Genomic DNA, 14,053 nt, shown 5'->3' with positions numbered 1-14,053 from the left:
ACGCCAATCGGGTCGCAGTCGGGGTTAGATACGGACCGCACCTGATTTTTTTGCTTTTATTATTATTTTCATTTTCATTATTTGTCAAAATGAATTAATAATAGCTTAGGCGAGTTAATTATTTTTATATTATGAGTTTGGTTTGGGAGTTCTCATTACGAAGTAGGCATAGTATAATTTCGTAGGCAAAAGTATTCATTATGGCCTTATCTTGTGTTAGGAAATGACTTTGAATAGGCTTTTAAAATAACTTATCTATAAATAGAGATTAGGTTTATAAACATGTTCAAAAGAGATCTAACATGTGAACGGATTAAAAGTTAATTAAAAATTTGTAATTATTATTTAAGAAGTGCATTGCGAATAATAAGTTTAAATTAATAAGATTAATAAGTCACTATAAAGAATCAAATTATAACCTTTTAGTTACTAAGATAATAGTTTGACCAATTTCATTAAGCTCGTTCAGCCTTTTAACTTTTTGACGTTTGGCTATCTTTTAGTGTTTGTTAATTTTTTTTTTTTTGAGTATTATTAACTCTTTTACAACCACTGTTATAAAAATCAACTTAGGCGGTACTTATTAGGCGCTCAAAAATCGATTGGCCGTCTAGCGACGAAATCGACCGAAATCGATCAAAATCGACCTAGTAGACCAACTCGGCCGAGTCTTTCAATTTCATATGATGTCGTCTGGTTCAGCTATCCGTAGACGAGTATTTTTATTTTTTTAATATTCTTTTGATATTATAACTTATGAATTATCATTATTTCATTTATTTAGATGTGTTATTTGATTGAATGTTGAAAACAACCTCATCAAAATTGTCAAACCCGCCTATCGCCACCTAGATTCCGCCTATGCGCTAGGCACTGCCCGACTAGCGCCTACTGCAACCATAATTACAATATAGTATCACTTCATGCCACTAAACCACAAGTAGTATTATTTTAACTAAATTTATATAATCATGTCAAAAAAAATTGTAATTAAAGAAAATAGAATGTGGACCTATTCATGAAAAACCATGACTTAAGCAAAAGGGACAACACAGAATGAATTAAATATCAAAATTGTGATGTCATTTGAATTCCCTAGCTACATACCAAAGGAGCCCTGTGCTGGTAAACGATAAAACAAAAACCAAGATTCATGAAAGGACATCATAACATTCATATGCCTCCAAACACAAGGATTCATCAAACACTCAACAGCAACTGCCTCCATCTCAAGTCCAATGGAAACCAAAACTAGCCACAATGTACACAAAACCCATATTTTACCACATTCCAGGGAAAGTTAAACGAGGACAACTAGGAACCATACCAGTCGGGCTCAATCGCTAAAATCCATGCTGCCACTGCGGGAGCTGCTGGCGTTGCGACTATGCAAGGAAAGACCCCTCATGTGACCTGATAAGGCAGAACCATCTGACTTGTTTTCTTGAAAAAACTTCTCCCTCTCGGCATGTTTTGCAGGTGGAGGTGGAATTGCTGCAGCCGCTCTCCCCAAATCCCGCTCTTGCTTCTGCTGCTCTGAAGATACCGGTCTTATGAGTGGGCGATGCAGCAGCATATTCCCTGGAATGGATGCTCCCAGCAATCCCGATGGGCGATCTTCATCCTCGGGTTGAAGAAGAGCCTTTCCTTTTCTCATTCTATAAAAATTTTGGCTCGAATCAGAAATAGGGGAATACCAGGCCACTTAAAGAGCATCCATGAGATGTGACAAGTCATAAGTATCACATAAATACCATTATTTTTTTCTTTAAGAAGCAACATTAGCTATAAATGGATAAAATTCCATTATCATACAACAATGGCTACATGTGATTGTCTATGCGTGCCTCTGCAACATATAACATACCTTCGGGAAAGCTGCTCGGGCTCCTCTTCCTCTGGTTGTTCATAGTCAGCATGAGTTGAAATCCCGGTTGGTTTAGCAGATAAAAGCGCATCATGCCTTTTAAGAACTGTATCAAGCTGTTCATTGAGCTCAACTGCTCTAGAAACAATCATTTCATCCCTGAAGAACGTCAACAGTCATCAATTATAGACTCCACGGAGTGATCAATCTCATTTTTAAAGAGCAAAAGGGAAGATTTCATGACGAATCTGACAGATGCTATAGTCTGACAACCTTAAGACTGTTAAAGAGTATAATTCGAGACAAATATAGTCATAACAGTTACAATTAACACAAGACAAATCCAGAAAAATAATATTCCCTAATCACAAGCCTGTGCACTATTCCTGAATACCAATCTGATGCTTTTTGTCACTGAGCCTTTAGGCCGAGAGTCATATCTTCTTTATACCATGTTTACACTTCTACAACATACTACATAGTAAACATATATGGTGAGAAATTATTACCGAGAAGTCATGGCTAGATGCATTATTCTTTGCTTCTGAAATGAACATTGCTCCACGAGATCAAGTGTGAACTCATCCCTTGCTCCCTTGGAGGAAAAAAAGAATTAGAGTCAAATCTAAACATCTAATCAGACAAGTCTAACTCATGAAAATCGAAAAACCATTTAAATTAAAACACTATTTGAAGGCCTTGAGTTAATAAATAGACACAGGAGACGGCAGTACCTCAGGATGTTGAAAGTCAACAGCATCAAGTACATCCCTTAAGACTTCCAATGCAGCACTGGCCTTATGCAGAATACTGTGCAAATACAAATGCTTTAAATATTGAGAACACAAGATATTATATTGATACATTCACTCTTTACTAAATTATATTCCCCTTTCAATAAATTTTGCATCCATAAAATCAGCAGTGTCATTGTTTAGAAACTCAAATGATGAGAAAGAAAATTGTTGGGCATTAAGCATTATAATGTATATATAAATGCATAAGTCAAGAAAATTCATATATGACCACTGTTGAGCTTGTAAAGGAATTTGACAAAAGAATATAAACAAAATTTTCTCTTTCCATTATTTAATTTTAAAGAAATAGACTACATATACAGGTGCCAGGTGGTGTGTCTCAGACTCTCAAGGTAATAGGACAAGTAATTCTGAGCTACTTAGTACAGTACGTTACAGAGCATTTTTCTTCCCCTATTAACAGACCATTCGATAAGTGATACCTTGAATCAGAAACTTTTTGAGGCTCCGCTTCTGGCACATTCTTTTCAAACTGAGAAGGTTTGCTCTCACAAGGATTAATCCTATTATCATTGGATGATGGGCGATGCTCTTTTGGGACAGCATTCGGTCTTTCAGGAAACTTCACTCCTGCACTCTGAAAAAGTCACATTTCACGCATTATTTTTGCATCCTGTTTGTTGTCAACAAAAACTCGGAACACCAAAAGTCCAAAACATACTTCCAACAAATTTTAAGTGATCACTTGTAATAAAATGAGTTAATGTCCAATTTAGTCCTCGATTATAGTGGTTTTTCTCGATTTAGTCCTAAACGACTTTTTGTGCTTAATTAGGTCCTCGACTTTGATGGGTTTACCCAAATGAGTCCTTGGATGTTAGAATCAATGATTAAATCAAGAAAAATCACTATAGTTGAGAACTAAATTAGGTAAAACCACTATAGTCGAAGACTAACTTGGGTAAAACTACTACAGTCGAGGACTCTCCTCCTGACAACTCACCTTGACCAGGCAGGGTCTTGCCCTGCTGATGGGTGGCGCTGATTGTGTTAAAACCAAAACAATTGGATATTAATAGAGACGAAATTACCAAGCTATCTTAAGAGAGGACTCAATTGGGGTAAAACCATCAAAGTCGAGAACCTAATTAAGCACAAAAGTCGTATAGGACTAAATTGGGTATTAACTCTAATAAAATATATTGGAAAACAATTTGGAAAGAATGAATCTATATATTCTGAAAAGATGAACACCCTCTCATCTCAAAGAAACCATTAAGCCAACTATTTAAAGTCACTAGTGGCAACAAAATTCCTTTTTCCCCGACCTTTCTTTTTTAGTGTCAAAAGATAATATCTCTGGAAGTTAAATGTCTATATCTCCCACAGCAGAATAAATTAAAATAAAAAGGGAATAGTTCAAATGTCTTGTACCTACCACCAGCTCATAATATGCAGAATAATATTGAGGGAATCTCCCAGAAGCCCCACCAACGGAAGTCTGTGCAGCATCTAGAAGAAGAAATATCTTTTCTCTCACGGGTACATCTGACTATAGAGCAAGTATTAAGGAATTTATAATTCAAACTAAACTGATAAAGATAGTAAGAATTGCACAGAGAAGATAAAGAACCTTTTTCTTTACTATCTTTACAAGGACTGGGAGAATTCCTGTATCTATAACCTGCTTGTGAACAGGATCTCCGATATTGTTCATTAGCATCTCCAGCAACTGTATAAAATTAAATGAGCATACAAAAAGAATTCTTGAATATGGAGAAACAAAATTTATCACTATTTGGTGCTAGCAATATAGCAGGTACCAACACAACTACGGCCAATGAAATGGAAATTGAATTATAACCAATAGAAATTTTGTCTGTGGAGTAACTTACTGTCACCGCAAACAATTGAGTAGTTGGACTTTTACTACCAAGGCGTTTCTTTATAGCTTTAATAACATCTTTAGCTTGCCTGAACAAATCAAAGGAAGTCAATTTTAAGCTAATCAACTCATCAAATAGTCAACTTTGTGTTGAATCTTTGTCCTCCAAATCGCACAAAGCACTACTTGGAGGAACATTTTCTCATGATAAAGGTACACATATTTAATGAAAACCAGCCTAAACAAGAATCTGACGTAGCCTAAAAACACTGACAACATCAATTAGATAATGAAACTGATATGTTATACCCGTGATCATGAGCAACTAATTCACAAATTTTGATGTTTTTCATCCAATCTGTCTCAGTAAGTTTATCACTTGTCGCAGAATTAACAAGTTCTGCAGCCATCTTCCTTTCCAGGTGTCAGCAATATGCATGAAGTAATCTTCCTATGGATGTTTGATGGAATATGTACCCCAAACTCCCCAAAGCAATGCTAAAAAAAGCTTGTACTTTAAAGCCCTCACGTAAAGAAGCAAAGCATGTGCCTTTAACCAAAACTCTTGGCTCCCAAGCTTCTTTGAACTGAGTCTTGAATCCAGCTCCCCCGAGCAGCTTCTTTTTCTATCTGTATGAAAATTCATTTAACCTCCGAAACTACTAAGTTTTGATACTCCATACAAGTTAAAGTCTTACCAATTCAGAAACAGTAAGCTTTGCCCAAAGAAATGGGTTATCTGAACAACAAGCAATATATGATAAAGGACTATTCCGGAAATTGAAACAACAAATTTTTTACTTTCAAGGACAACAATTATGCATCTATGCTCTCTAGATTGAACTACTAATCAAACACATAAACTTCGAATCCTTGATTTGATAAAGGATATTACTTTCACTTAACATTTATGCAATCCAAATCTCAACCAAACTTTTAATCAACCACAGAAATCAACAGAACAATCCAGAACAAATTCCACTTTCGGGTGAACATCAAAATAATCAAAGTAACGTCAATCACTAATTCATAAACCTCAAGAACTAATTTTAGGCTCATTAATCAATGATACATACCTTTGAAATCTGCAGTGATCAGCTCTTTATCTGATAATTACGCACACACCTACAGATTCATTGCAGAGATACATACACAGGAAATATGTGTGTGTCTGAATATGTTAATAAGTAAATAAATTAAAATACTGATGAAGAACAGCAAATGAGAGAGAGAGAAAGAGAGATTCTCTGATTGACTCACTGGGAAGGCTTCCTTTCAGCAGTTTTTAATTTATCTCTTTCTTAATTACAGAGAAACCCCATAAATAAAGAAGAATAATCTCTTTGAAAAGAGAGAGAAAGAGCGTTGAAAGTGATGGTTGTAGGAAGAGCTGGATGTACAGCAATGACGGCTGTCTTCATACGGGCAGGCTTTCCATTTAGGATTAGGAAGTGTTAAAATCCTCCGATCTGTCACTTGATCTAGGTGCGGAGCATATTAATCGCCTTCGGAGACACGTGCCTCCTACTTCCACGGTTTACAACACTCATCGTCGCATACAATCATAAATACATCTACCATACCTGCATGGATAGCTCAACTAGTCATAAATGTAAAATTTTGGAAAAATGATAAGGGATCAAGTCTCACCAGCGACAGTGTGGGAGCAACCTCTCAAAGTAAGGGGGTTCCTTGTGCGCAGTGAGCACCCGAGCACCGGTCGTCTCTGTGATTCATGTTTAGTTAAATTACCATGATTTACACCATCCCAAATGCTCTGTTGGATCGAAGATTCATGTTTAGTTAAATTACCATGATTTACATCATCCCAAATGCTCTGTTGGATCGAAGATTCGTGTTTAGTTAAATTATCATGATTTACATCATCCCAAATGCTCTGTTGGATCGAAGTGTGAGGGCTCTTATGGTTGGGATTCAACCTTTTGGAAGAATAAATACATCTTCCACATTCACAGGTTTAGATAAAATTTCACTTGATTTTTAAGGTAATTTCAACTTTAAAGTTTAAACTACAACATTAAATAATGTTAAGAAGAAAAGATTTCCACTTCATTTGTAACAATTATATACAATAAAAATAATTAAGCAATTGGGGATAGTAGCATCAAAAAAATACATTAAAAAATGTATACATTAATTACTAAACATTGCAACCTGTTTTAATAAATGAATATTGCACATTTAAACCACTCTTCCTCGATGATTCATTGAAGGGGCCGGGAGGTGGGTAAGGACCTCAAACAGCGTGAACACTAATTATGTCTAATAGCTTTATTATATTTATCTACCATAAACTGAGTTATAAACTTACAATTTCTGATGCTAAACTTAACAAAAATATTTTTAAAAAAAAAATAACTCTAAGGGATATATACAAAAATTATTGTATTAAGCCTAAGGTCCGATCGAAATTATGTTATGAGGGTTTATAACTACCAATCGAGATTATGCTAGGAGGCTTGCAACTACCAACCAAGGTTATGCCAAGGTGCCAATGTGGTTACAACTACCAACACGTAAGCATGTTTGCTTTGAGTGACTCCTGAGTCCCGAGTAAGGCTACTTAATTGATGAATAATCAATGAAGTATGTCTTGGAGGAGTTACTATTTATTGTTGGGAGCAATAATTGAGCCTACAAAAATCTCATAAAAATGTGGCCCTCTGTACTCACCACCATAGGAGGGCCAACCGCGTGTCATGATTTAGAGGGGTGTGCTAAAATATTACTAACATAATAGTTTCTACAAGTTAACACAATTTAATCATTTATATATAAAATTACCATGCAATATTTTTTTTGAAGGTCAATCTTGCGATTGTATTAATGAATCAAAGCCGAAATAGCGTCAGGTGGGATAGCATCTCAGTACATAGCTTGATCCTGTGTAAATGCTAACGTAGCTAAAGTATGCGCATGTAAATTAACCTGTCTAGAGATGTAATCTAAAGTAATACGATTAAATAAAGCCATTAACGTTCTGCACTGGTCAATTGTGACCCCAACGTACGAATGGATCGGCGTGTGATGGCGTCGGATAATCGTAGCCAATTCCATGCAATCCGTGAGTAAACTTACTGATGTGGTGTTCCGTTCAAGTAGCCAGGACAGTGCTTCCTTGTATGCCTGGGCCTCCGCCATAAGTGGTGAAAAATAAATCGGTAATTTGCCATTCCTTGCTGCCACAAAAGAGCCATCCGGCGCTATTATTATCATGCCGTAAGTAGGCTCGCCCGTGTCGTGCCAGAAACCCGCGTCTACATAACACCGTAGACCGTCCTCCCCTGGGCCGTTTAAGTGCTCCGTTGCCGCTGCCGGCTTGGTTCGGTGGACATGGGCAGCGCCGTACGCCTGCAGTGCTACGGTGGCTGCTCTGGTTAATTGGGCAGGCCGCATCATTGATCCCTTCCAGACAGCTGAATTCCGGGTTCTCCAAATATAATATAGTATTGCTACCATTAACCGGGTTTGCTCCTCCGTCAAGACCGCCATAGCCCCTTTTAGCCATGTTGTAAAAGAGTCTGCAACAATATTAGTAATAGGCAATTGTGTTATATTCCAAATAAGTCTAGAATATTCACAGAGTACTAAAGCATGTAACACATCTTCATGATCAAAACCACACATTGGGCATGTTGGGTCCACCTCCACCCTTTTAAATATCAAGTTAAGGGTTGTTGGCAAAATGTCACATATGGCTCTCCACAAGAATGTTTTCCATTTGGGGGAACTTTTATTTTCCACATTGCAACCCATTTATCAAAATTCGCTGGATTATTCTCATAACCACCCACAATATGCCTATAGGCATTCTTTAATGTATATGTCCCCTTTGGGTCACTCATCCAATACCATGAGTCCTCATACTCAGGACTAATAGGGATCATATTTATTCGCTCCACATCTTCAGGAATAAATAAGTCAGACAAAATATGTGGATCCCAGGTATGAGTCTGTAAATCAATTAATCCTGCAACTCGTGCCTCTCTCAATTGCTGTGGCATTTCTGTTTGAATCAATGGGCTAGGATTATCTCTTAACCACGGATGTCCCCATATTAAAGTTGTCTGTCCATTCCCAATTCTCCTTCGCACCCCTGAGACTACCATTGCATGGGTTGCCATTATACTTGGGCAATTACCAACAGTTGCATCTTTAAAACTGGTTGTGGAATAATACCTTGCCTTATAGATTTTAGCCACGAGTGTTCCTGGGTCCGTTAAAAAACGTCATGCCTGTTTACCCAGCATAGCTAGATTAAAAGCCCTCAGTTCTTTAAAACCCATACCACCATACTTTTTTGGTATGCACAACCTGTCACATGCCTTCCAGTGTATTCCCCTTTCTCTTCCATTTCCCCACCAATACTTATTCATAGTTCGCTCAATTGACTGACAAACTGTCTCAGGTAACAAAAAAACACTCATCGAAAAGGTAGGCATAGATTGTGCTACACTTTTCAATAATACTTCCTTACCAGCCTGAGAAAGTAACTTTTTACTCCACGAACCTATTCGTTGCCTGATCTTTTCCTCCACATACCGAAAAAACAGCTCTCTTATTTCTCCCTACAAAGGAAGGTAGGGCCAAATATTTTCCAAAATTGGGTGCTTGCACCACCCCCAGACAATTCGCTACCTGCACTCTGTCAGCCTCCTGGGTATTTCTACTAAAACATATATTAGATTTATTATAATTCACCACCTGGCCTGACAATTTCTCATACCTTGCAAGGCACTGCCTTATAACTCCCGCCTCCTGGATATTTGCTTTAAAAAATAGGTGACTATCATCCGTAAAAAATAGGTGTGATACAGGCGGCGCCCCCTTGCAACTCTGCACCCATGTATTGAGTCTGCCAACTGTTCATACTGTAATATCATCGAGAGAGCCTCTGCACAAATAATAAATAAATACGGAGAGAGAGGGTCTCCCTGCCTGAGTCCACTGGTTGGTTTTACGTGCCCCTGCTACACCATTGACCAGAACAGTATAATTAACCGTCGTTACACACAACATAATGAGCTTTATCCACTTCTCACTAAAACCCATAACAGTCAGCATCCTTTCTAGAAAGTTCCACTCCATCCTGTCATAGTCCTTTGACATATCTAACTTCAAAGCACTCCACCCCACTATACCACATTTCTTTCTATTCAGATAATGCCCCACCTCTGCTGCCACCAGGATGTTGTCAGTGATTAGCCTTTCCGGGATAAAAGCACTATGGGATTCTGATATCAATCCTCCCATTAGTGTTTTCATCCTGTTTGCTATCATCTTGGCCATAACTCTGTAAATGACATTACTCAACGCAATCGGCCTTAAATCTGCAACTGTCTCAGGCATCTCCTTCTTCGGTATCAAAACAATGTTAGTATCATTCAATCCCTCGGGGAATATACAGGAATTCAAAGCATTCGTTATAAAGCCAGAAACATCTCCTCCCACTATCTCCCAAAACTGCTGGTAAAAACCTGGGTTTAACCCATCCGGACCCGGTGCCTTATCCGGATACATTGAAAAGAGAGCCTCTTTAACCTCATTAATTTCAAAAGGGCGGTCAAGCATCACATTCTGTTCTAACGTTACTCGCGGGGTTAGGACCCCAAAAAGTGGATCATCACAACTCAATCCACTAGAGGCAAAAATATTGTCAAAGTAATTTTGTATAGCAGCATGCATATCATCCCCCTCCACCCAGTTACCAGCATCACATTTAATACTAGAAATAAAATTCTTTTTCCTACGTGCAGAGGCATACCTGTGATAAAATTTTGTATTCGCGTCAGCCCCGCGTAGCCAGTGCTGCTTAGCTCGCTGCCTCCAGAACACATCCTCATGGGCCTCGATTCGTTTCAGGGAATTCTCAATCTGTTGGTACTCACTTAGCGCTACCAAATCTCGCCTATTTCGTATAGCATCTTGTCTCTGTTGTAGCTGGTTAATTCGTTTTCCGAATTTATGAAACTGGTCTCCCCCCCACCGCATTAATTTTTCTCCACACAACTGCTGGCAATGCAGCAATCCCTCCGTCTTCCCCTCTTGCCAGGCCGTTTCTACTACTTCTTTGCACCCCTCATCTAATAGCCAAGCCATTTCAAACCTGAATCTCCGCGGCCCCCTTCCCCTTGGCATGCAAATCGCATTAATACTTAGGAAAAGGATCGAGTGATCCGAGGCCCGGGTTCGAATATTCTCCAACCATGCATTCTCATTGAGCAGACCCCAATCATTCGTTATTAAAGCCTTGTCCAACCTTTCCTCTATCCAATTCGGTGTCCCCTTTCCCTTCTGCCACGTAAATTGGTGGCCTCTCATTGGCATTTGCATCAAACCACAGTCATCCACAGCATCTCTGAAACCCCGTAACAGACTATTAGGGTACGGATTTTCCCCCTTCTTCTTGTGCTGATATAGCAGATTATTAAAGTCCCCTATCACCACCCAGGGCAACAAGGATCTAGTCTTTAGAGTACCAAGTAAATCCCATGTCTCCTCCCGCCTACCACGTTCGGGGATACCATAGATACATGTCATACGCCATAACTTATTAAACAAGCTTACTTCCACATCAATATGCCCCTGCGAGTAGCTTAAAAGTCTCACCGTATTATTCTTCTTCCATAAAAGCGCCATTCCCCCACTCAAACCATCATTATCAACATAAAACAAACCTTCATACCCAAGCGTAACCCGGATCCGTTCTGCATGTATCCGTGGTACCTTGGTCTCCATCAAGAACACAAAATCAGACTTCTTACTGGACGCTAGGCCCACAATTTGTCGAACTGTGCGTGGATTGCCCAAGCCACGACAGTTCCAGCTCAAAGTACTCATGATGATGGGCGGGGCTGGACACCAGCTCCCGCCATGGACAAGTTTTTTGAAACAGCTGCAATTGTTACATCATCGTTTCCACTATCCTCTCCCCCCTCCGTCCCATGCCTACGACGCTTTGCCGTAGCCACCACCACCTCATCCTCAGACATACTCGTGGGTGTGACACCCCCACTTCCCTGTCCCCCATCCACCACACGTAGCTTGACTCCCAGTGGTCGTGGTTTCCCGCCTACCGGAACAAGCCAGCTATCCCCAACCGCTCTAGGAGCGCTCCGGGATCCACCAGCTCGCATATCTGAACCGTACAGGTACCTTTCGACCGGAATTCCAGCCTCCCTAGCGTGTATGCAGAAAGTGTGCAAGTGACCCATACAACCACAAAAGTAGCAAAACTTTTGCAGCCGTTCATATCTAAAATTTACCCATGCTGTAGTCTCATCCCTCTTCATCAACCTCATCCTCCTTCTAAGCGGCCTATCAACCGAAATTGACACCCGAATACGGTGAAACGTTAACCATGGCGCCCCTTCAAATCGGTCATCATGTTTAACAAAAGAGCCCAAAAAATTCCCTGCCTGCTCCAGAATTGCATGCGACGTGTATCCCTTTGGCATATCATGCAACTGCACCCACATGTCAATCATATCCAGCTCCACATCCACAGGATTCACCCCATCCAACACCTCCCGACACACAAGCGCATTATTCTAAAAAGCCCAGGGTCCCCCATTCAGCACGTATTCCATATCCGTCTTATGGAAAAAAACAAATAAGAACAAACCCCTTTGAATCTCCGTTACCTGTACTCCACGTACCGGTTGCCAAACAGACGCCAGAACCTGCCTCATAAAGTCCAATTTTATCATCTTCTGCGTCAAAAAGCGCCCAACAATCCTCCAAGTCTCCTCCTCCTCCTCCCCATCACCCTCTACCACCGCATCTCCACCTTCCGGCATAAAAACCGCCCCCTCCTCCTCCATCAACGCCATCTCCGCCCATCTATCCGTCAACTCCGCCACACCCACCCCCCCTCGGCCGGCCAGTTGCTGGCCCTTCTCCCCCACCCCGCCCCCTACCGCCTCCCGCCCTCTCCCTCAACCCGCTAACCTCCACCGACATCCCACCCCGCCCTGGAAACCTACTGCCCTCACCACGCCCAACTCCCTCATCCCGGCGCATGCCTTCATGCACTCCATAAACCTTATCTCCCCCCACCCCCCTTGGCGGTCGCTGCCAACCTTCCATACCCCCCCCCCCACCCCCCCTAACGGTTCGTCGATCATCAAACCCCCCCTCCATAGCTCGATGATGATCAACCCCACCCCCCTCACTGGTTCGTCGTCCATCAAACTCCTCCTCCACAGTTCGGCGTTGGTCCCCCAAACCCCCGCCACCAGTTCGCCGGTCGTCGCGACCACCGTCCAGCGTTCGGCGCCCATCTTCCAACAGCCCTTGATCAACCCCTTCCATATCAGCCAACCCTCCCCTCCGTTCACCTTCCATAGTTTCAACACCGGCCATCGACCGGAAGAGAAGAAAAATGCCGATGAAAACCTAGGAGTAAAACCTAGTAGAAACGCAAAAACCCTAGAGAGAATTTTCTAGAGAGGGAAAATTTTTAATTACCATGCAATATAAAAACACCAAAATATTTAATAATTAAGTTTATATTTTACCTTATGGAATTTGAAATCTATTTGTATGTGTGAACACATCATTTAAGGTACGAGAATCATGTGCATTGCCTTTTCAGTTCCCACTTAGCAAATACATGTATACTAAAAAGTGATAGAGCAAACACATTTTGTGTTGTTTCACCTTTACACCCACAAAATATTTTATTTTGATTTTAGTTTTTTAATACCTAAACACACAAAAAAATATTTTTAAAATAACTTCTAGAAGTCATATTTTGAGTTACCTAACGTATTCTAAACATGAAAATTCAAATGTCACCTCATCTCTTGAATGCTCGCGCAACGAGATTATTTACTTAATTGCGATGGACCACCACTTAATGAGGTACATTAGATATAATATGTAAAAAAACATATAACTGTAAATCTGCAATATTGTATTAGGCTAACATTATTCCTGCAAATCTCTCCCACTTTTAAAAATATGTCTTACTTCCACATCATCCCATTTGCAAATCATCTACTATTCATACTACATCCCTACAAATTCATCTCACTCTAAAAAATGGGTCGCGATCATATTATATTATAAATTATAAATTATAAATATAATAATATAATAATATTAAAAGAAATAATAATAATAAAAAATCAAAAGATGCGTGCTTGGCAGCCCTTTTCAATTTTATCCTCTCATTTGCAAATTCTCTCTCTTCTTGCAAATTTTGTAAATTCTCTCCCCTCTTGCATTACACTTGGTATTAAATAATAATTTAAACAAATTCTCTCTCTTGCCAAGTAAGCTTGCTAATCTCTAATTTGTAGGGATGTGGTTAGCCTTAGGTTTTCATATCAAATGTTTATTACCGAAATGGTCTCTCGACTATTGCGAAATTACTAATTTGGTCCTCGACAAATTTTTTTGTCCAATTAAGTCCTCGACTTTGAAAATGTTAACCAATTTAGTCCTCCGTTAAAATTTCATCCATAAACTGTTAAATTGAAGGATAAAAATGTAATTTCATATATCTTATTTATTAAA

The 14,053-nt window shown here is 39.7% G+C and overlaps 1 protein-coding gene across 1 annotated transcript; it reads right to left on the bottom strand.

Annotated features, from left to right (window-relative positions):
• Window positions 1-1,033: 1,033 nt before the first annotated feature.
• Window positions 1,034-5,939, bottom strand: LOC109194038 (TOM1-like protein 2). The gene is made up of 11 exons (XM_019344889.1): window positions 5,771-5,939; window positions 5,587-5,681; window positions 4,820-5,140; window positions 4,521-4,599; window positions 4,259-4,357; window positions 4,064-4,177; window positions 3,108-3,262; window positions 2,602-2,677; window positions 2,377-2,462; window positions 1,868-2,026; window positions 1,034-1,658 (listed from the first exon to the last, which is right to left on the bottom strand). The coding sequence occupies exons 3-11, from the start codon at window positions 4,918-4,920 to the stop codon at window positions 1,337-1,339; spliced, it is 1,191 nt and encodes a 396-aa protein (XP_019200434.1). The 5' UTR covers window positions 4,921-5,140; window positions 5,587-5,681; window positions 5,771-5,939; the 3' UTR covers window positions 1,034-1,336.
• Between the last annotated feature and the right edge of the window lie 8,114 nt (window positions 5,940-14,053).

This window comes from Ipomoea nil, unplaced genomic scaffold, assembly GCF_001879475.1.
Source record: "Ipomoea nil cultivar Tokyo-kokei standard unplaced genomic scaffold, Asagao_1.1 scaffold1932, whole genome shotgun sequence".
NCBI lineage: Eukaryota > Viridiplantae > Streptophyta > Magnoliopsida > Solanales > Convolvulaceae > Ipomoea > Ipomoea nil.
This window is presented reverse-complemented; position numbering and strand designations above follow the sequence as displayed.

Bases quoted from the DNA above. Each gene is read 5' to 3' on its own strand.
- LOC109194038 (XM_019344889.1), bottom strand. From the start codon at position 4,920: ATGGCTGCAGAACTTGTTAATTCTGCGACAAGTGATAAACTTACTGAG. The intron at 4,600-4,819 runs GTATAACATATC...TGATTTGTTCAG, and splicing joins TTAGTTGCTCATGATCACGG to GCAAGCTAAAGATGTTATTA. The intron at 2,027-2,376 runs GTAATAATTTCT...GACGTTCTTCAG, and splicing joins CATCTAGCCATGACTTCTCG to GGATGAAATGATTGTTTCTA.